Here is a 23,911-nt window from a genome sequence, read left to right on the forward strand (position 1 = left end):
CAAGTGAAAGACCTGTATGACAAGAATTTTAAGTCTCTGAAGAAAGTACTTGAAGAACATATCAGAAAATGGAAAGATCTCCTGCGTTCTTGGATAGTTAGGAGCAACATAATAAAAATGGCAATCTTACCAAAAGCAATCTACAGATTCAATGCAATCCCCATCAAAACCCCAACACAATTCTCCACAGACCTCGAAAGAATAATACTCAACTACATACGGAAAAACAAAAAAACCCAGGATAGCCAAAACAATACAATATCCTGGACAATTATGGAACTTCTGGAAGCATCACAATCCTTGACCTCAAGCTCTACTATAGAGCTATAGTAATAAACAACAACAACAAAAAAACCAACAGCCTGGTATTGGCATAAAAACACACATGGATCAATGAAACTGAATCAAAGACCCTAATTTTGACATTATTCCAAACACCTATGAATACCTGATTTTTGATAAAGAAGCTAAAATTATACAATGGAAAAAAGAAAACACCTTCAACAAATGGATGTCAACATGTAGAAGAATGCAAATAGATCCATATCTATTCCCCATGCACAAAACTTAAGTCCAAGTGGATCAAAGACCTCAATATAAATCCAGCTACACTGAACCTGATAGAAGAGAAAGTGGGGAGTAGCCTTGAACGCATTGGCACAGGAAGCCACTTCCTGAATATAACACCAGTAGCACAGACACTGAGAGCAGCAATTAATAAATGAGACCTCCTGAAACTGAGAAGCTTCTCTAAGGCAAAGTACATGCTCAACAAGACAAAATGGAAGCCTACAGAATGGGAAAAGATCTTCACCAACCCCACATCTGACAGAGGGCTGATATCCAGAATATATAAAGAACTCAAGAAATTAGACATCAAAATGCCCAACAGCCCAATTAAGAAATGGGCTACAGAGCTAAACAGAGAATTCTCAACAGAGGAAGCTCAAATGGCTGAAAGACATTTAAGGAATTGCTCAACATCCCTAATCATCTGGAAAATGCAAATCAAAACGACTCTGAGATACCATCTTACACCCATCAGAATGGCTAAGATCAAAAACACTGAAGACAGCTTATGCTGGAGAGGATGTGGAGCAAGGGGAACTCTACTGTTGGTAGGAATGCAAGCTTGTACAGCCACTTTGGAAATCAATATGGCTCTTTCTTAGAAAATTGGGAATCAATCTCCCCCAAGACCCAGCTATACCACTCTTGGACATATTCCCAAGGAATGCTCTATCATACCACAAGGGCACATGCTCAGCTATATTCATAGCAGCATTATTTGTAATAGCCAGATCCTGGGAACAACCTAGATGCTCGTCAACTGAAGAATGGATAAAGAAAATGTGGTACATTTACACAATGGAGTATTACTCAGTGGTAAAAAGCAATGACATCATGAAATTTGTAGGCAAATAGATGAAACTAGAAATAATCATCCTGAGTGAGGTAACCCAGACCCAGAAAGAGAAGCATGGCATGTACTTACTCTTAAATGGCTATTAGACGCAAAGCAAAGGATAACCAAGCTACAATCCACAACCCTAAAGAAGCTGGGTAAAAAGGAGGACCCTAGAGGGACACATATGGAGGGGCCCAGGAAGGGAAACTTGTTAGGATCTCCTGGGTAAACTAGGAGGGGCAGGGGATAGAAGGGAAGGATGGGGGATGGCATTAGGAGGGACTGAGATGGCAGAGTAGAGGGAGGGATGGAAAAGAGGTATCTTGGTAGAGGGAACAATTAGGAGAATACGGAGAAACCTGGTGCTGGGGAAATCCCCAGAACTCCACAGGATAACACCAGCCCAGACTCCTAGCAATAGTGGAGAGGGTGCCTGAACTGGCCTTCTGTAATTAGATTAGTGACTACCCTAATTGTCATCATAGGAAGTACATCCGGTAACTGATGGAAGTAGATGCAGAGATCCACAACCAAGCACTGGGCTGAGCTCCTAGACTTCATCTGAAGAGCAGGAGGAGGGATCACAGGAGCAAATGAGGTCAAGATCATGATGGGGAAAACCATGGAGACAGCTGACCTAGGCTGGTGGGAGCTCATGGACTCAGGCTCGTCATCTGGGGAACATGTATGGGACTGAACTAGACCCTCTGAATGTGGGTGACAGTTATGTGGCTAGGGGAGCCCCTGGCAGTGGGACCAGGACCTATCCTAGTACGTGAAATGGCTTTTTGGAACATATTCCCTAGGATGGGATACCTTGCTCAGCCTTGACACAAGGGCTTGGTCCTGCCTCAAGTTAGTATGCCAGACTTTGTTGACTCCCAAAGAGGGGGAGGTCTTACCCTCTGAGGAGTGGATGGGAGGGTGGGGGTGAAAGTGGGAGAAGGGAAGCGAGGGGGAACTGGGATTGGTGTGTAAAATGAAGAAAAAAAGAAAGAAAAGGAAACAGGATCCTTAATTCCTAAAACATCATAGTCTAACTGTAGTGTTCCACATGTGCTCTCCTACGTGACTCAGAGTAAGGCAGCAGTTTACAGACCCACATGTGCCCTCCATGTCACCTCAGAGTAAAGCGGCAGCTTACTGACCCACATGTGCCCTCCATGTCACCTCAGAGTAAAGCGGCAGCTTACGTGAACAACTGAGCAGGTTCCAACAGCAGAGAATGGCATTCTCAGTTGTGCCGAGAAGGTACTTGGAGCACGTCATTCTTCCAAAGCACAGGTGCCTAGGTCGGAACCACACCAGGGTGAGCAGCAGGCAGCATGAGCACATTTACCTACAAACAACTGCAGGCTGTGCCCACAGGGCTTAGTTCTACTTGGTACAGACTTGCAAGCAGGCATGGGTTTTCCTTTTTGTGTTCCTAATTGTTTTGACCTCAATGGAAACGGTACTAAGGCAATACAAAGGGTTATTTAGGTACTTGTATTTCTTAAGGAAACCTTGATGATCAACTCTCTTATATGCAGCATCATGGAGCAATCATCACAGAACACAGAACAATTTATGTAAAATATATAATGACAACAAAACCTTATGTTCTTTACCTACAGGAGGAAATCCGTACTCAGAATTTTAAAGTTTTACAAAGTAAATTCAAAATCAGATATATTTAAAATGAGATGAAATTAGTCACCTGTCAGAATTGTCCTTAGGTCTGGTTTGAGTCTAACATTATGTTTTTAATGGGAACACAGACTGGCACGTCAGGATCAACCAATGCTGGCATAGCTTTAATTGCTACATGACACCCCATTCAATTGTTTACTGTATTGAACAAAGCTGGATGCGATACTCAATGTTAATCCTAGTTTAAGAATGCTTGTAAACTGCTCATGTACTCACAAGTTTCAGTTTTCCAACGTTTTGATTAGCTTTTTACCCTATCCCCTGCAACCTATAGATTACTTCTACTGGGGAAACATACATTATTACTGAAGTTTAAAGGCTTACTTAAATTACAAAGCTATACAAACCCCCCAAGCTAGGAATGGTGGTGCATGGCATGAATCCCAGCACTTGGGAGGCAGAGACAGGCAACTCTGAGTTTGAACCAGCATGGTCTACATAGCAAGTTTAGGAACAGCCAGGGCTATGCAGAAAGATCCATTTTCCACCAAAAATAAAAATAAAAAGGTGGGTGGTGGTGGTGGTGGGCTGGAACACAAAAACGAGCAGTTCTGCAAACAAGCACTCGGTTATTTACCTAGTAGCAATACAAACTAATTTACTTACCTGATTTTCCCAGCTCGTTGGCAAAATGTACATTTTAGTTCCCATGTTTCTGAATCCCATATTGTAACTATTTCTTCAAAACTAACTGCTAGTAAGGAGCCATCTTCAGAGAAACAGCAGTTGGTTGCTTGATACTTATGATAACTACCCACAAAGTCACAAGTCCAGCCAATGGCTTTTTCTGTGGAAAAACAAGCCATAACAAAAATGGCATAAATATTAATAAATAACATTAGAGACATATCATAAGTTGAAAAAGTTAAACATGAAAAATAAAACATAACACAAAGCAGATTCACCAGAACTGTGCTACGTCAAAAGTGTTGCAAAATACTGACTGGTATTTTCCCTTCCTGGAGACCTTGACCTCCCTCTAGTGGAGAAGAGAAAGACCCATCAGCAGCAGCCCTTTGAGCTGCACCAGACACAATGTCATTCATTTACTTCCCCAAGGCACGATTCTGGTGAAAGGGCATGTATATATTTAATACGAAAAAAGCTGTTGAAATTAAGCAATAGTTTATACATTTTTAGAAAACACCTCAAAGAGGATATTGACGATGATACAAATATATCACTTCTGATTTTTTTTTTTTTTTTTTTTGTTTTTGTTTTTCGAGACAGGGTTTCTCTGTGTAGCTTTGCGCCTTTCCTGGAACTCACTTGGTAGCCCAGGCTGGCCTCGAACTCACAGAGATCCGCCTGGCTCTGCCTCCCGAGTGCTGGGATTAAAGGCGTGCGCCACCACCGCCCGGCGATATATCACTTCTTAAAGCTGTAATTTCTCAACACAATCTGTGTGTTAACTTACTATATATATCAGAGTCATCTGCTAACACCCACACTTTGAAGTGGCCGTCTCTGCTAGCTGTGACCAGGGTGGGTTTTTCATGGTTTTCTGCATTATTGAAACGGAGAGCTGTGATGGGGTGATCATGTGGCATGGTGATCTTTGTGTTAAGAACAAACCTAGTAGAAGGAAAATCACAAATTTACTCTCAGAAAAGCACGGCAGGCTCTCTACATCATTCAATACCATCTTTAAAACGGGCCGGTGACGGATTGTCACCCACAATGGCAAAACTTCACACACTCTAACAATCACAGGACAAGTTCTAACGTCACTTGCATCTGGGGTGACTCAAATACTGATTATATACAGTGGCCAGCCTGTTGGTAAAAAGGAACCTAATACAAAACAAACTGAAGGCTTTCATGGCTGAAGGCTACTCCACCGGACTCTGCAGGCTAATGACACAGAACTTAAAAGCCTGGTCTTTTCTAAAAACAGACAAAAGAAAAAAAAAAAAAAAAAGAGGAAAAGAATGGCTCTGAAAGGTTCCACTTATATTTATATTGTGAAAATATGGGATAAAAATGACCTATTCAAACTGCCCCAGTCATGGACACTGCTTGCTCTGTGTCCTTAGAGAGCACCAGAGCAAGCACCTCCAGGAGTAAATGTTACAAGAGAGAACTAGGAAGGATCACTCAGTTCTGGGCTACATTTCTCATCTGGGAAACGTGTGGAATAGGCTCAGGTCACAATGTTTTTAGAAACCCCCCAAGCCAGGAATGGTGGTGCATGGCATGAATCCCAGCACTTGGGAGGCAGAGACAGGCAACTCTGAGTTTGAACCAGCATGGTCTACATAGCAAGTTTAGGAACAGCCAGGGCTATGCAGAGAGATCCATTCTCCACCAAAAATAAAAAATAAAAAGGTGGGTGGTGGTGGTGGTGGTGGGCTGGAACACAAAAACGAGCAGTTCTGCAAACAAGCACTGGGTTATTTACCTAACATGACACATGTCTATACTCCTACTTTGACAGTTAGGGACACATTTGGATTCTAATTCTGGATTTGCCTGGAATGTGTATTAAGTTGTGGGGTTACAATTCTTTCTCATGTTTCATCTCTTCTGTGATGACATAGCATGACCTACATTACACCAATGCTTTCTCAAAACGGAAAGATAAAATAAAGCTTTCTTATTAGACTAATACCCCAAGCCCCATTTCCATGTGTCAAAATGAAACAAGACTTGACCGTTTTAGCTGTAAACAGAAACTCAAATGGGGTGGCCATACAGTAGGATTACCCTTGGGTTTTCTTGCTATAGGTCCACAGCTTCAATTGCAGTTCAAACTCAGTTTCATCTTCTTGCCGTTGTTCAACTGTTGCCAGCCAAGTGCCAGAGCAGTCGAAGGCAGCCTTCGTCAGTTCAATCTGGATTAGGCCGTCATCATTGATGTATTCTTGCTGTATGATATCTAACTGACAAGGTTAAAGAGCCAAATATGTTATTAATATAAGTACCTTTAATTTACATTCATGCTTTTTTTCTAAGGAAACTTCAAGTCTAAATTAAATTCTCTACCACTTTAAGAGAGTAAGAAAGTAAAAAAAGATAAGAAATGCTCTAAGTAGGCTAGCTTTTTATTTATGACTGATCTCTTAATCCCTTAAAATGGGTTGTCTTGTGTTTGCTAAGAAAATTAAGTGTTTCCTTTTGGTTGAACAGCTATAGATCCAAAATGTTTCAGATTTCATTCGATGTTTAGAATGTTTACATAGACATAGGAAGTATTTTGGGGCTAGGATCCAAGTCTACACATAAAATCCATTTGTTTTACGTGCACTTAAGATCTACAGCCAGCCTGTGGGTGATTTTATATAATAGTTTTAGCATTGTGCTGAGATATGTCTTCACATGAAGTCAGGCAAGAGATTTTTCCTTTTGTAGTTTCAGGGAGGTACTCAGAATTTTTAGATCTGGGAACATTTAAGAGTTTGGATTTTGGCCAAGCATGGTGGCGCACACCTTTAAGCCCAGCACCCAGGAGGCAGAGGCAGGTGAATCTCTGGGCTCAAGATTGGCCTGGTCTACAGAGTGAATTTCAGGACAGCCAGAGCTATACAGAGAAACCCTGTCTTGAAAAACAAAAACAAAATGAAAGACTTTGGATTTTGAGACTGGGAATGCTCAAACTGTATTAAGTATAGTAACTGCTCCTTCAGAAGATGTTTATAGGATATGGAAAGAAAGAAAGAAAACGTTAGTTACTATGGCAGTAATGTAGAAAGAGCACTGCACAAAGGTGGGATTGCATCTGTCAGGAATGCAGTGTTCTTGTTTAATGTGCACTGAACTTTAGCATGTGAGTGACAGTTTTACTACACAGCAGACCCCGATCTGTACTGTCAATCCACACAGGCGCATTCCCTTTCACTGTGACTCAAAGCACATGTGTGGGCAGCAACAACTGCACAGAAATTAGACACCATCAGCCGTGTTCAAATACAAAAGCATAGGATCAATACCAGGAGCTTACAAATAACCCCATGACCAGTGGTAAAAGACCATTCACTCGTTTTAAAACTTAGCTTATGGATCAAAATCTTACATTATATAATTGCTTATCACCCTGGAGAGAATAAAATTGCAGGTGACCAGGCTTTCCATTCAGAACTAAAGCTTTGGTTCTTGGGTCAATCATCAAACCAGTAGATATACTCCTATCTGCAAGAGAAGCGACAGACAGTGATTAAACTGGGAGCAGCAGCCAGGTGTAGTCCTACATCCCCTGGAGTCCACCGTACCTTTCACTAGGCCTTGAATTACTGCAGATGCATCGAGATTTCGGTGAATAACTGTTATCTCTATTAAAGCAAGGAGAAAATAATTAAACATAAACAGGTCAGAGTATCAAGGACCAGACATTTACGTCATTTTGAGATATGCTGGAACACAAGACAATCCAGTAAGCTCAACTAAGTCAGTTCTACTAGAAAACCAGGGCTTTATTTTACAAGTTAGTTGAACAATTAGGGATGGGGACAGATGTGCCTGTTGAAGTCTTAACCTTTTCTTTCAAATTATGTGTGTTGATGTGTGTGTGTGTGTGTGTTTGTGTGTGTCTGTCGGGGGGGGGGGGGGGATATGTGCATGGGAGTGCAGGTGCTCAGGGAAGCTATCCAAGAATGCTGGGTATCCCAAAACCGGAGTTACTGGTGGTTGTGAGCTGCCTTATGGGGGTACTTGGAACTGAGTGGGGTTCTGTGTGAGTAGGGGATCTATTATTTGCTTTTATCGATTGTGCTCATGAATAAATGGCAGCTTACAAACTGATCCAGGTGAGAAGGAATGGGAAGAAGAGCTGGTGCTCCTCCTCCTGGTGCTCATTCCCACATTCACCTAGAGCCGCAACAATGGCGCTCACAGCGCTCGTGAAAATGCCATTCCTTATGAAAGTAGGAAGGCCCACTTCAAACCCGCCTTCTATTTCAAAAGATTCTGAAAATATAATTGCCATGGAAATAAACAAACATATTTAGTCTTATGCTTTCATAAAAACAATTTTGAAAGTGATGGATCTGGTGGCATATGAGGCTAAGAGGGTGGAGAAAAGCATAAGAGTGAAGAAAAATCCACGTGTTAATAAAGCTCTCTGCTCTTCACTAGTTTCAGGTCCCTCTGTCTTCTATACAGAAGCTGGTAGCTAACATTACCTCCTCACAGTGAGAAACTCACACTTACTGTTATCAGAGTGAGACGTACAGAGCAAGTCTCCCGCAGGGGAGACGGAGATGTGCTCAATAGTGGATCCTAAGCGAGGGAGAAACTCCTTGTTCTTCTCTGATCCGTCTCGCCACTCTACAAGCACACACTCGCGCCCGCCACTCAGCAGACTAGTGCCTTCACAACCAAAGAAACCAAACGGGCAGAGTGTGGAGGGGAAACAAACAAACAAACAAACAAACAAAGACAAATATAATCAGCATTTAAGTGATTTCTTTGGAAACTTACAAAGTGTCTTCCTATCATTTTAATTTTATTTTTAATTGATATAGCTGTGCAGATATACAGGATATACCATGATGCTTACATATATATATGGTGTAACACTCAAAGAATGTAATTTGAACATCTAGCACCTTGTGATGAAACAATCAAAATCTTCTTTTATAGTTATAATCGTAATAGCTACGGCCACTATATTGTGCAACAGAGGAAACAGAGTAAAGATGACCTACATATAAAACACTTGTCAACCACACATCTGATAAGGGGTTAATATTTATAAGATATAAAGAACTCAAATAATTCAAAAGCATAAAAAAAAATCCTCCCCATCAGTAACTATCAGAAATGCAAACAAACACTCAAAATGAGGCAGAGCCTCACTCTGCCAGCATGTGGAGAAAAGGGATTCTTACACAGTCGTTACAGAAAACAGAGTCTATGCTGTACTTAGCAAGCTCACTCTGGGTATAAACACAAGTGAAATGAAACCAGCATGCTGAAGAAGTAAAGTATCAAACACCAAAACTCGGGCTCAACAATATGAACTAGCTGTGCTCAGCCCAATTAACAATACAGCATCAGCAGCTTTGGGAGGAGATATGATAGGATTTAGTCACCTGAAGTTTATAATGTGTATTATTGTATGTTTGTGATCATTCCTTGCCCTGAGATGGGCAGAGGCCACAGTAGGGAAAGGAATGAAGAGAAAGGATAGGTTAGATTAGCAGAAAACAAAGACATTTCCTGAAACATACAAATAAAATATACACACACATACGCCAGCATACCAAAACCACACAGCACTTAGTTTTTATTTCTGGAGGTGAGTGGGAAAGAGGGTAAAGGTAAACAAACAGTCCACACTTCTTCACCTGTAAGGCTAATTCCTCTTTCTCTTTTATGTCTCAATAATACTCCTGCAGACACTGGCATGGTTCCCCAAGTCCAAAGCTTCAGTAGGCTGACTTTACCTTCTACTTCCTGGCTCTATGGAGCTAACCCTAAGTATACCTCCAGCATCTAGAGAACATGGCACCTAACACCTGCCTGTCAGTCTCCAGGAGGAACAAGTGAAGGACAATCACTTTCCTTCCTGCCCTGCAGGCACATGGGTGTGAGGGCATTAAAATAAAAGACGTAAGGACTTCCTATGTCTGCCTCACATCCAAAACAGGGTCTGAATTTAAAGTAGGGAATACCTGGGCTGGAGAGACAGCTCAGCTGTTAAAGGTTAGGCTCACAACCAAAAATATGAAATAGGGAACACTCACAATCTCTCAATTCAAATACAGGCTTCTAAATTACACCCACGCCCATATTCTACTTACTAGCCATCAGACTTTATGCTAGCTAGTCACCTCCTCAAATCCTCACTTCCTTCATCCATGAAAGGACAATTAATGATGGACTTCACTGGTCCAAAGACAGAGAATGGAAAACACTGGAATTATTTGCATCTGGTAAATAGCAGCAGTTGTTGACTACATCTTTATAATAAGACTATTTAAAAAACTGGCATACACTTTACATAGGTTCTTTATGTTGAGACAAGCACAAATGTATACTCTGGAATCCTGAATGCTAAACTACATACTACTGTGGTGAGTAAAGCCCAACAAAGGGTCATGAAAAGTGTTGACGATTTGACTCCCATAATGTGTTTTTTGTGACAGGGTCTCACTACAAACCTTAGGCAGGCCTTGAACTCATGGTGATCCTCCTGCCTCAGCCTCCCAAGCAAGAGGATTATTGTTGTATACCACATCTGGTGCCTCAATTTTAAATCTATAAATGCTGTGAACCACAACATTTGATACAGATACTTCTAGATTTCCTTTTAGTTATCAAAGTGGTACCCACCTGACACTGTAAAAGCCAAATCCATAACCACATCATGGTGCCAATGCAAACATGTGTATGTGTACTTCTTATCATCATGAAAACTCCTCCTGTTGGAAAAAACAAAATACCTTTTTAACATTTTTTTCCTCACATAATATATCCTGATTATGGTTTTCCCCTCTGTCCACTCTTCCCAGTTCCTCTCCACCTCCCCTCCCATCTAGACCTTTCTGTCTCTGATTAGAATATAAACAGGCTTCTGAGACAGTAATAAAATATAGTAAAACAAAAACTAACACATCAGAATTGGATAAAACAGACAAACAAAGCAGTGTGAAGGAGAAAAGTCTAATAGACAGCACAAGGAACAGAGACCTACTCTCTGGTGCTCAGGAATCCCAAAGAAACATTAAACTGGAAGCCACACTATAGTAAACAGGCAAAGGACATTCTTTCTGCCTCCTCTCCCACAGGGTTCCCTAGCCATGAGCAAAGTGATTTGATGGAGACATGGACGTAGGGCTGAGAAAACAGAATTCTTCACTTGACCTCAGGTGCAGAATAGAAAACAACGGCATGCTAAGTCCAACACATCGCAGTCTGACGTGTTCTGACATCAGTATTTAGAAATACCTTGTTATTCCTAACCAGAACCATGTCTACAGGCAATGTTACTATGGTACCATCATACCACCCACTAGGTACTAAGCGATGTCTCGCTTTCCTGTTCTAGTTAAAAGGCTGAGAGTTAAGTTCTCCAATAAAACGGCTCCGGGTGACACGGAATGCTTCCCTCTCGGAACCCTACACGGCAGCCTGAAGGGAGAGCTCGACAAGGAATGGAGGAGGCAGCCCAGCCCTGCAGCAGCACTGAGCTCGCACTGCCTCCTTTAGGACCTAGAGATGGTGCTGCTCTGCAGGATGAGTGTGAAGCAGTGTGCAAGCGACCCGTTTCCTGAGCTCACTGACCAGAGGCGGATCTTGCCATCCATGTGGCCGGATGCAATGCAGTCTTCCTTTGGGTGGCAGGCTACACAGGTGAACTTGTTATTAGCATTCTTCTTATTTTTGGTTGATGGTAAAGTGAAACTAGGAAAAAGAAAAACAACTTTCCCTTGGTTACGAATCAAGCATTTTGTTTGGTAAACATTTACCAATACACAGTACAAACTATATGTGACTCATATTACAAGACCTGGTCAATGGAAGCCATTACGATTTAAGTCATGAAAACATTCCTTTTAGTTCCTTTTTCTGGCCTGGGGACAGGAGATTCAATTTTCTCTCTGAACCAAAATTTCAGCATAAACTTATGGACATGCTTATTAAGTTCTAACTGAAACAAGTGACCTTATGTGTCCTAAACGGACAATAGAGGGGGACAAATCATTTGTTCTGTCTAGGTTGGTTCCTATTCCACTTCTGAAGAAGTGAGGATCTTTATATAACAAATGATACTAATCTTAGAAGGGTAGCTGGGAGGATGACCGTGACTAGGAAAGACCGACTACACAATGCTCGGCTCAGCACCACAGCCTCTCTAACACGGCATCTTACTTATCCTCACAACTCAGATATCTATCGTCTCTACTTAACATATTAATTTGAAGCACATGGTGGCTGAAATGCACTAGACATTTATATAATATATATATTTATTATATATAAATAAAATTTTTTGTCAACTTGACACAAGATAGGGTCATCCACCAAGAAGAAACCTCAATCGAGACAATGCCTCCAGATGGGCCTCTTGGCAAGACTGTGGGCATTTTCTTGACTGAGATTGATGTGGGAGGCCCAGCCCTCTAGGGGTGATGTTACACTAGGCAAGTGCGTCCTGCAAGTATAAAAAGCAAGTTGAGTGAGCCACAGAGAGCATCAATAAACGGCATTCTCGGCCTCTGCTTTTTCTTCCCTTGAGTTTCTACTCTAACTTCCCTTTATGATGTATTGTGAGATCAAGACGTTAGCAAATATACCCTTTCCTCCCCAGCTGCTTTTGGTAAAGGTGTCTATCACAGCAACAGAACAGCAAACTGCAGCAAAGCCCCAGTAACCCAATGCCTATTTCAGTTCCTACAGCCAATGAGAATCATCAGGCCAAGCCTTGTCAATCTAAACTCGATTTTTATACCAAGTCCACACTTGGTGCATTGTCTACATGGGGTTTGGGATGGAGGAGACCCTGTGCTAAGATCCTCCCGACCACGGTGGGGTTAAAATGTTTGTAGCTGGACACGATGGTCCCACTTCTTGAAACGAGACTCTGGAAACAGGTTTGGACAACACTGTGATAAATGTTCTGGTAACATAATAAACTTAATAAAAGGGAAATCTTACTTGCATGTTTTTTTCTTTTTGAGAAAGTAAACAGATAAGTAAAAGTCCCGCACTGCAGCAATATATTCTCCCTGGTGATTTAAGCAGAAGGTAATATTTAAAAAAAAAAAAATCTTGGACTCATCAATAAATAATGGAGTATTTTTTCCAAATATACCAAGTACAAAAAAAAAAAATCTCTGTAAAACTATATTACTGTGAAATGATATGCTATACTTTGGCCATGGAAAAGATAATCTTACCTTTAAAATTAAGAAGAATTAAGCCCTAAATTCTACACTCTCTAGCTTTAAGTGTAGTGATTTACATTTCCCCCCCATTAGGCATACATATAATACCGTGCCAGGTTTGACTCTGTCTACATAACTGTTCCTTCAACCCAAGAATGTCCCTTCCCCATCTGTCCTTCCTCAAAGTCCCAACTCTCACCAGCAACTGTCATTTTATCATCACAGCTTATCTTACTCTGTACATCGCAACTGTGGCTCAACACTACCCTTCCGAAGTTCACCTTAGGTGTGCTATCAATTTCTTTTCCCTGTTGAGTAGCATTCAGCTGAATAAGTACACCAGAATTCTGTTGTTTAGCTGGTTGGCTCTGGGTTGTAGGTTATGTTTCAGAGCTCTGGAGAAGAGTCGTCACTCCTAGACATACTACTCTGTGGTCATGCTCTGTCTCTGTACACAAGTGGAATCTAGGGCCAGGGGATGTAGCAGAAGTGAAGCGGATTCTAATTATGGTTTGACCCACACTGATGATCAATGAAGCTGAATACTGAACTGACAATAATAAAGCCATCTTCTCTCCTTGAGGCATTAACCATGTCCAGAAGAATGATGAAATAATTCTACAGACCCCAAGGCCAATGCAATAGGTCTTTGGTGGCCTTTTATTTTAAAATAATAAATTATTAACAGGTAGCTAAATAATGGTACAAATATTATAAATTATCTGTCAAAAACATGTTCGCATTCACGAATGTTGCAATACTAAATTGAAAAGAAAAAAATATTTCTGATCCTTCTTCCTTTGGGAACTGTCATCTTCCATGTGTTCAAAAAAAGTCTAGAAAAGTCTTTAAATATCATCACTGGTGAGGCTGAATATTTTCTTTCCTCATTATATTTTTCTGTAGTATCTGAATTTCCTATAATGGGTATGTTAATTATAGATACAGAGCCCATATTGTCTAGAGACAGAAAGCCTAAAATGGAACAATATCAGTGGTTTTTATATGAAACAGGCAAAGAAGAGTACAAATACCAGACATTGTTATTTTGGGGGAGAATTATAAAAGAGCAAAGAACAGAATATATATCATAGGGATGGTTCTAAAAATACACACACCATACTCCAGGAATACTTGTTAAAACGATGTCATAGATTTTTAGTTACTAACGAAAACACAGTACCACAGGATCATCAGTGTTGAGGGAAAACTTTCAGGGAATAGATCTTAACTATAAGCAGAAACTAACAAAACAAATGTACCTCATTTCCGAAGGCAATGCACTTGGGCGATTGGTTTACATAATCCAAAACAAAGGACAGCTCCCTAGCTTCCACGTCCTGGCTTGATGACTTGGGCAGTTTCACAGAAACCAGCTGGAATATGTCTAGCCAGAGGAAGTCATTTGTTACAAAGTTTCTCTAAAGAAGTACATTGAATCAGACAAATCAAATGCCAAGACTGTAAATATAGGTCATCTTAAACGAAATGGACCTAAAGTAACTCTTCCCTTTTTTTGCCCCCTCTGGAGACAAAGTTTCTCTATGTAGCCCTGGCTGTCCTAGAAGAACTTGCTTGGTAGACCAGGCTGGCCTCTGACTCAAGAGATCCATGCTGAACTCTCCATTAAAAAACAAACAAACAAACAAATAAACAAACAGATTTCTCTATTCTTATTTTATGTCTGTGAGTTCTGCCTGCTTGTATAAAGTGTACTTTGTGTACAGCCTGGTGCCCACAGGGGTCCCAGGAGTGGAGTAACAGGAGCTGGAAGCTGCCACTTGGGTGAGGAGAACCAAATCAGGGTCCTCTGCAAAGGCAGCAAATGCTCTTAACTGCTGAACCCTCTCTCTAGTCCCTGGACTCTTCATTTGAATAAAGTCTAAAGCCACAACTCCTTGACACTCCTGGCTATATCTACAGAAATAGAAATCTTACACAGGTATACTTTTGTTCCAAAGGACTAAGCTGAAGTTTAAAATGGGTCTGAGCTGTCACTTGCCTTTAATCCCAGCCCTTTAAGTTGGAGGCAGAGAGAAGCAGGAGGATCTACGTGAGTTTGAGGTCAGTCTGGTCTACACCGTGAGTTCTAGGAAAGCCAGGACTATAAGGACCTTGTCTCAAAAAACAAAACAAAACACCCAACAACTAACTAACTAAGTAAATAAAATGGAACTGAAAATTGAATACACTACTGGTGAATTAAGCAACCAAAAGTAAGAAGCCACCTGAGAACTTCCTGAAATATGTGGCTAGAGAGATGGCTCAGTGGTGCTTGCCATGAATGCATGAAGACCCAAGAGAGGTCTTCACACCAATTACAAAAGCAAGCACAGTGGCGGTTGCCCAGGAGGATCCCTGGGACTTATCGGCACCTAGTCTAGCTGAGTCAGTGAGCTGCAGGTGCAGAGAGAGGTGATGTCTCAAATATTAAGTGTCGAGATACAGAAAACACCTGGAGCTGACCTTTAGTCTGCATGTGCACATTTGGGTACGTGAGTATGTGTATCAGTCAGTTATGTCCTATTACAACATCCACAGATCAGCATAAAACAGGCACACAAACCAAAGAGTTACTGATACTGAACCATAAGCGATTTTAAAGCAATTCTTTGGTATATATATAATTATATCATTTAGTAAAAAATGAAAACCATTTTTATACTAAGGAGATACATGTGCTTGTATTTTACATAAAGAATTAAATCTTGGGCAGTCCAGCTGACTGTCTAGTAACTATATGAAAGCTGCTTTGAACTTCTAATTCTGATACAACTGTATCTTATGGAGTGAGTGGCACTCATGAATTCCAGTATTTGAAATTTTTTTTGGGTAACTCCACATTGGTACTCTGTTATATCAAATTCTATGATGGAGAATAATTATCTGTAATTACTGACAATACTATAGATATTCCTGAAATGCTGATATATGATAGTTTCAATAAAAGCAAATGGAATTAACAATTCATTCACACACTAGTGGTTCTTAATATCAATTTATATTATTTGGTATGACTCAAGATCAACAAATAAAAGGACAGTGATATTAAGAATGACATTAAAACTTAGCAGAAAGACAAATTCTAGCTTGGCTCTAACACTCAGCTCTGAGTGCACTATTAATTAATATATATATGGTAATCACCATCCACTGAAGACCACAGAACAGGAGTCCTCCCCCTGATATAAAGATGACAGAAATTTAAATGCCAACTCAAAGCTGCTATCCTGAGATTAAAACTAGTGTTGAGAAACCTAATTTTGAGAAACTGTAAAGATCCATTTGATGTCCACAAAAACAATGAAGTGCACTATGCTGTACCTGGTTCCTCTTTACTTATTGTAAGGAAGATGGACTCTTCAGCACAGGGAGGAATAAAGAGGGCATGGAGTTTAGGTCCAACAATGTACGTCTGAAAGAGATAAGGAATCACACTATGCACTGTCCAGTTCCTGCAGCAGAACACGGAGCTCAGGGTACAGAGTTCAAGGTCTTCTCAATGCTGTTTCCCTACTGCACGAGAGCACCTGTCTATAGAGGCCATGTACATTATTCGTTGAATAATCTTTTATATGTCTTCCTGACTTTTCAATGATTGCAGTATCTCACTAACTAAACCTATCATAATTGTAACATCAGGGTTATACAGAATTTTTTCCACCATAAATAATTTAAGGACTACAAACATGTATAAGACATTTTCAATGAGAAAATATTTTCTTACAGAGAAAAGTACTGTATCTTTGGTTTTCCTTGCATTGACTGCACATATAAACGCCTCTCTAGACTGTACTCATTACTTGCACTTCTTTCTATAATGTGTATTTTGGCGTGCACGCAGGGAGGCGGGGGAATTAACGACACACACTCTACTATCTGCTTAAATTTACACTTCTAAAATTAATAGGATGGACCATCTCATGGTAACTGGTGCTACTTTTCCTGTTATGTGTAATTCCTAGCTTACGCCTGCCTCCTCTCCCCTTCCTTGAGATGCTGGGACAGAACCCAGGACCTCACACAGACACCCCACCACTGAGCTACATCCTCGGTGTCCATGCTCATTTATTTCCCATCCTGTTGGTCTAACTAGTTGTTTCTTATTGGTGGTTAAAGTATTTTCTCTCGGTGCTTCAATTTGTCTTTTTATGATATAATCTTCAATTTTTACAGTCAAAATCATGCATCTTTTTTAATAATGTAGATTTCTTAACTTGTTCAGGAAGTCCCTTTAAGATTAAGCCTCATACGAGAAGAAAACTAAAGAGTAATACAGGTACCTTTATCAAAATGCCATCCAGATAGTCCCACAGCTTAACTGTGCCGTCAAAGGAGCAGGAGTAGAGCTAGAAGAGTGAACAGCAGGAAACAGATTAAACACTGTTCCAAAGAGGTCAGATGAGTAACTAAGGCCTAGAGGACCGCTTTTTGTTTGCTGTCCATTAGCTCGCTAGCCTTTAAGGGACAGCAGAATTTATAAAATTTGAATATCCCTATTAAAACTTTAAGTGCAAAGCTTCCCGATCCCCAACACAACACTTGAAAAGATTCAGCTTTGGAATTTGGGGCTGTTCAACCAGCAAAGTGAAACAAATGTCCCCAGATTCCAAAGCTCCGGAATCTGAGACACTTCCATCCTCAGTATCTGAGATGAAGGAAACCAACCAGTGCTCTCTGCAGAAAATCTAACTACCGCAACAGCAATTCCAAGTCTCAAGTGGAGACGAAGGAGCAGGAATCAAGCTTCTGTTCTGACATGGGATATGGAACAGTATGAGTAGGAGCGCTCAAGAATTCATTCTGCTTTCTCTAAAGCCCAATTCTTTTTTTTATATTTGTGTCATGGCATTCATCTAACCTAAGTATTTAAAAAAGTTCCTCAAATGACCAGATAACACATCTGTTTTTTTTTTTAACCCAATTCATTAAGAACCAATACTTTCAGAAACACAGTAGGAATTCTTAAGCACTCTTATTCTATGGCAATGCCTCGGTGCCAGCAAGTTCCAGGACTCTGTCTTTGCCGCACATCACCGCAGACGGCACAATAGTGTTAGACCAGTCTGTGGACCCTTCTTGGTGAGTAAAGATCATCTTAATAACACTGAGATTATGACTGCTAAGTAAGCTTAGCTTTATATGGTTACACAGATTTTGTGTTGTAGGTGAAATTAGCTTGTATGAAAGGTTTATAAATAATTTCAATTTGAAAGAAAGTGCCAAATTGACAACTTTTGTGAACTGGGTCATGAATTCAGAGATTAAAAATAAAAAGTATTTGAGTAAGATAGTGTCATCTATTCAGGTAAAATAATTAGGTTAGGTAAAAAATAAATGCCAGTTATTTTATCTAAGAATCATACATATGGATTAGTAGAACAGTTAAAAATATAAGCACTGTCAAAACCACAGAGAACTCTCAGGTTCACACAGTTTTTGTCCCACAGCCTCATCCCAAGCTGATGATAAAGCTGCCCTTGTCTGCCTGGCCCGCAGCAGGTGGGACACACATCGATGGATTATGCAGGCAGCAATTCTCAAAAAAAAAAAAAAAAAAAAAAAGACAAATAAAGTTGGGTGGATCTGGGAGGAGACAGGAGAGGGGTGAAGATGATAAAAATATAATGTATAAAATTCTCAAAGAATTAATAAAATATTTAAAAAAAACTTCTGATTTTATCATTAAGACAAAACTCTTATAAAAATGTGCATATAGTTTTTTGACAAAGGTTAGTAGCACACACTTAATACGTTTTTTATTTTAACTGACAAACACTTTTTTTCATTAAAAGCTTGCAAAGGATGCATACGATGATACAGTTTGTCAAGTTCTTAGAGGACAGGATTAAAAATATACCTGGACCACATGGAAGACTTAGTTGACTGATTTTTAAGAGTAGCTCTCTTAAGAGTGTTACAATCTGTAAAGTAGCCCCTGCAAATTTAACTTAAATGTTACTGTCCACAGAAAGACCAATGCTAGCATGTTCCATTACAGACTGGCACCTGCAGATGGTTGTTGGGGTTGACGAGAATTCCAGACACCAGGTTTCTGTGCCCATGTAGAACGTGCACACACTCTTCTGTGGCAGTGCTATACACCTTAACAAAGTCTCCTGAGACACAGAAGATAAACCTGGAAAAGAGAGAGAAATCTAAGTCTCACATATTACAAAGATGGCATAATCTTTTGGTGGCCTATTATAAAGATAACAACATGCAAATATCTTTTTAAATAGTTTAAGAACTGTACATTCAAATGCATGTGTTGTTAAACTTAGGAGATCAAAGAAGGACTCATCTATTAACACAGAAAAGACTATGACGTAATATGGAATTGTCCCAAAAAACAACTGAATTGTTCCCTTGCTGAATGGCTGCAGACACTGATATCCAATTATTCTTCAGTGGTTCACTGGCGGCATGTGCACCGTGTTCCAAAATGTTCCACAGTTGACTGACTGAAGACATCAGCTCACAAATGTGAGTTAGATGCTCTGTTCTCAATGGTGAGGCCTGGGTTAATCTTATATTCATATCAGTTTCTTTTCCAAATGCTGAAATGCTAATTTTGTTTACACCTTTTGGAGTTATGACTTCCCACAAAGCAGATGCTCCTTCATAATCTTCATATTCATAATAGAACTTATCATAAGGAAAGTTCAGAAAAGAAACTTGCCCTGTGCCAATTATATCTCACGCTTTTCTCACACGGTGGAAGGCTCAAGCCAGCAGGACCAGTCAGACTGTTCCCCATGCTCCCAAAGCACCTGCATATGATATCCTAAGAGGAAATGTGATGCTGAGGAGTTGCTATTATCCTGCTTTATCAAATCTATGACACAGAGTTGCTTACCTGTTCTCATCTTTAAAGCAAGACCGTGGTTCATAATTGATGGTATGTCTATGAACTATTGGCCAACAGGTGGTTCTGTGTGTGATCAGCTCAAGAAAGGGATCAGCACAGAGCACCTACAGTCTTGATCTTCTTAATGCCTAGACCCAGACCTTGAGTATCTTAGTTCAGAGGCTAATGTGTCTAGCCTGGACTACTCCTAAGGTGTTCTTAGCTTCCATGAATGGTTGATACAGTCAGGCTTCATAGTCACATCAAGTTAATTCTGCAAAACGACCTTATCCCTCCTCAAATAAAGATACAATGAAACCAAGTTTTTCCCCTTAACAGCAAAAAAGAACTGGATAATCTCCCTTCCAACCTCATTCTCCTCCAGCTCTCATCACATACCAATGATAACCATACCCATCTCTTCAATACCAACACATTTCTAAGCTGGGCCTCATGGCCCAAGGCTATCACTCCACCCACTTTGGAAGCTGAGGCAGGAGCATCACAATTACAAAGGCTATCTACTACACAGCAAACTCAAAACCAAACAGGGCAACTTAGTGAGACACTGTCTCAAAAGAAAAACAAACAAACAAACAAACAAACAACCCCCCCCCCAAAAAAACCTATCAAAACCAAAAAGTAGGTGTGTACATGCACCTGGTGGGGAGTGCTGGGAGGCAGAGCTCAGTGATAGTGCTCACCTAGCATGTGCAAGCTCCTAGGTCCAATCTGCACAAAGCTACCCTTTTGGATCCTACTGAAAGGGAAGCCTTCCACTCATATCCTCAATAAACAACCTTCTCAGTCTAGCCTAGCATGGTAGTGTCAATGAGAATGGAATGGTTCCCATAGGTTTAGATGTTTAAATACTTGGTCCCCAGTTGGAAGAACTGTTCCTGAAGGATTAGGAGGCATGGCCTTGTTGGAGGAGGTGTCACTGGGAGTAGGCTTGAAGGTTTCAAAAGCCCAAGCCATTCTCAGTTAGCTCTCTGCCTGGGGATGTCTCAGGTACTGCTCCAACACCATGCCTGCCGCCTCCGCCATGCTCTCCACCATGATGGTCATGGACTTCTGGCCCTCTGCAACTGTAAGCCCCAAATTAAACATTTTGTTTTATAAGTTGCTTTGGTCATGGTGTTTTGTAACAGCAACAGAAAAGTATCTATGACACCTAGACAGTAGCCCTCTGTAATCTTCTCCACCTTTCTCTCTATTGAGAAATAGAGTCTTAAAAGCGCCTTGGGTTTGAAACATCTGCTACTAACTCTTCTTCACCGTACAGTGAGTTTCTTGTCTTGTTTTTGTCAGCTCAGCTAGTTGTACACAAAACAGTTGACAAAACAACAAACCGAACCATCAGACTAGGCAAATGAAATGGAACATTCACCTCATTCTAACAGATAAGGTAAAAACTGATCAAGAATGAGTCTGAAGGGGCAGGACTGTGACAACTCCTCTAAGCCCATTTTTCCCCTCTTTAATTCATAAAACAAAGCCAACAAAATCCTTTATATAAAGATTATCTTACAAAAACCCTTGACTTGTGTGTGTTAAGTTCCCTTCATCATGCATGCACTGAACAACCAGCTACCATACACCCATAGGCATGGTATTGCGGGAGAGTACACCGTCCATAAACACCCTTCTAAAATAGAATGGGTTTTTACTAAGAATCTCTAGTCATCGAGCGCTTTGAAGAAATAGATACTAAGTAATAAAAAAAAAAAACTGAGTAAATACTTAGTAGTTACTAGTAGGCATCTCTTCTAGATGATACCATGACATGCAGTGAGCTACTGAGGCCAGACACTGTTGTGGAAGTTGCGTACGTACAGACATTTCATTCTTCCCAAACTGTGTGAGACAGATTACCTCCCATAGCGCTAACATCGGTTTTTATATAAAGTTCCAGGGGAAAAAAAGGCTGGTAATAATGACGTTTTTCTCCGGGAAGAGGGGAGAAGGCGAAATCATTAAAGGTGCAAAGATCTAAAACGTTTCGTCGCAGGAGTCTGGGCCGAACGGTACACAGCCTGGACCTTTTCCAGCCGCGCGGGCCTGGCCGAGTGCAGACACGCGACCTGTCCCCGCACCGCCCATGCCCGGGCAGGTCCGGCGGGGAGCCCAGGCTCACCCGCGCTGCAGCAAGGCCAGGCTCGCACTCGGCCACGGGCCGCGCCTGACAGTGCCCTCCCCGCCCGCGGAGCCCGGTACCCCGGCCGTCCCGCGTACTTAGAATCGGCCGAGAACACGGCTCTCCTGAAGTTCAGCCGGCTGCCGCCGCAGCGGACCACGCGGACGCTCTCCTCCACCATCTTCGCGCAGTCGCAGGAACCGCCGAGCGCCGGCCCCACCGCGAACTTCCTTCCCCAGCCGGCGAGCCTGAGTGTGTAGGCCCGCCGCGGTCCGCCCCGGGCCGCTCTAGCTCCGAGGCTCTATGGTCAGCTCAGCGCCCGCGCCGCCATCTTTACTTTGGGCACTGTCCAATGAAGATGCTTGTAGAAAGAGGGAAGCCAAACAGACACCCATAGAAATTTAAATCATACCAGATGCCGCCAGGGCTATTTAAGACAAAGCGCTTTCTCGTCGGTCTCTTCAACCCGACTCTATAGCCTCGGCCAGAAGCGGAAGTGAGCGCCACTCCGCCTACTGAAGGCCTCGCTATTTCTGTCTCTATGATTGAGCGACAGGGAGATGACGCAATCACCCCGCGCCAAGTTTACATCCATTGCCTTTTTTTGCTGTTGTTGGTAGAACGAGCGCTTTCTTTAGACGCAGTAGTAACTAAAGTGGGCTTTTTAGCTGCCATTCTGTGGCGTTTTTGTGAGCATCGCCAAGTTCCTGCAGCATCTCTGCAACTCTCAGCGCCACGTTCTTTTCTTTGGCGACGGAGTCCAGGATTAAAAGTGGCGCACGCCTTTAATCCCAGTGCTCGGCAGGCAGAGGCAGGCGGGTCTCTGAGCTTGAGGTCAGCCTGGTTTAGAAAGCGAGTTCCAGGACAACCAGGGTTACACAGAGAAACCTCGTCTCAAACCAAACCAAACCACCCCAAACACACACACACACACACACACACACACACACACACACACACACACACACACACACACACAAAACAAAACAAAAAAACAAACAAACAAAAAAAAACGTGCACCCTGGTGTCAGGACTGCTGCAATGATCGTCAGGTTCGCTAAGGTTGTTCAGTTCCTTTGGCTTTAGCCCTGAATTCCGAGGATGCTGATGCCTCTCTAACATTTTTCATATGCATTATGTTCGTGGTTCCTTCATATTAGGGGATGTCTGTATGTTGAGCCGTTCATTTGTCAATAATAGTTCCCATTTGTGTTGGCCACAGATACCTTAATCTTAACAGGAGCAGAGGCTTAGTACATTTGAAATTCACCACAAACTCATGTTTATTCATAGCTAGAAAATACATTCTCAAATGTCAAAACAGCTTTAGGCATGGCAATTGCAAAAAAACAAATTTACTTTTTGTTGGGTTAAACGCATGAGAAACACTAAAATCTTCATTATTTTGGGAGTCAGAGCTACGGAGAGAGACACTGATTATTGAGTTTTATCTCAGATTTAAAGAGTTTCTTTTTTCATAATTTATGATTTACCTTTTCTTAGTGGAAGAGCACAATGAACTTAATGCCGTCATTCCTCCCCCCTACCCCAGCCTCTTGATGTCTGTGTAATAAATCCTTTAAGATTCCTTGGAAACTTTGAAATCTGATATATGTTTATTATATCCTGAGACGATGAAGAAAATAAATGACCAAATCAGTTTTGACTTCAGTTATTTTACTGTATGGTGAGCTTTGTTTAAGTTGCTTAAGAAGAACTAGACATAAAAAAAACCCCAAATAATCCAATTAAAAATGGGGAACAGATCTTAAACAGAGAATTCTCAGCAAAAGAATCTCAAATGGCCAAGAAACACTTAAAGAAATGTTCATTATCCTCAGTCATCAGGAAAATGCAAATTAAAATGACTTCAGATTCCATCTTACACCTGTCAGAATGGCCAAGATCAAAACCACAAGCTTATCCTGGAAAGGATGTGGAGTAAGGGGAACACTCCTTCACCGATGATGGGAGTGAAAACTTGTATAGCCACTTTG

General features: G+C 41.2%; 1 protein-coding gene across 1 annotated transcript in view; it reads right to left on the reverse strand.

Annotated features, from left to right (window-relative positions):
* The window catches only part of Wdr75 (WD repeat domain 75), a 31,504-nt gene extending 9,059 nt beyond the window's left edge, over nucleotides 1–22,445 (reverse strand). Inside the window, exons 1-15 of the mRNA XM_028887032.2 lie at nucleotides 22,013–22,445; nucleotides 18,937–19,066; nucleotides 17,211–17,276; nucleotides 16,252–16,342; nucleotides 14,190–14,314; nucleotides 12,698–12,768; nucleotides 11,324–11,443; nucleotides 10,373–10,461; nucleotides 8,246–8,404; nucleotides 7,309–7,368; nucleotides 7,113–7,228; nucleotides 5,807–5,982; nucleotides 4,518–4,675; nucleotides 3,707–3,887; nucleotides 2,602–2,696 (exon numbers count right to left, since the gene is read on the reverse strand). Of these exons, the coding sequence (XP_028742865.1) occupies nucleotides 2,602–2,696; nucleotides 3,707–3,887; nucleotides 4,518–4,675; nucleotides 5,807–5,982; nucleotides 7,113–7,228; nucleotides 7,309–7,368; nucleotides 8,246–8,404; nucleotides 10,373–10,461; nucleotides 11,324–11,443; nucleotides 12,698–12,768; nucleotides 14,190–14,314; nucleotides 16,252–16,342; nucleotides 17,211–17,276; nucleotides 18,937–19,066; nucleotides 22,013–22,095 (1,720 nt within the window). The 5' untranslated portion in view covers nucleotides 22,096–22,445. The remainder of the gene's footprint in view (nucleotides 1–2,601; nucleotides 2,697–3,706; nucleotides 3,888–4,517; nucleotides 4,676–5,806; nucleotides 5,983–7,112; nucleotides 7,229–7,308; nucleotides 7,369–8,245; nucleotides 8,405–10,372; nucleotides 10,462–11,323; nucleotides 11,444–12,697; nucleotides 12,769–14,189; nucleotides 14,315–16,251; nucleotides 16,343–17,210; nucleotides 17,277–18,936; nucleotides 19,067–22,012) is intronic.
* Nucleotides 22,446–23,911: the final 1,466 nt, after the last annotated feature.

Source organism: Peromyscus leucopus, chromosome 13 (genome assembly GCF_004664715.2).
Source record: "Peromyscus leucopus breed LL Stock chromosome 13, UCI_PerLeu_2.1, whole genome shotgun sequence".
Lineage (NCBI taxonomy): Eukaryota > Metazoa > Chordata > Mammalia > Rodentia > Cricetidae > Peromyscus > Peromyscus leucopus.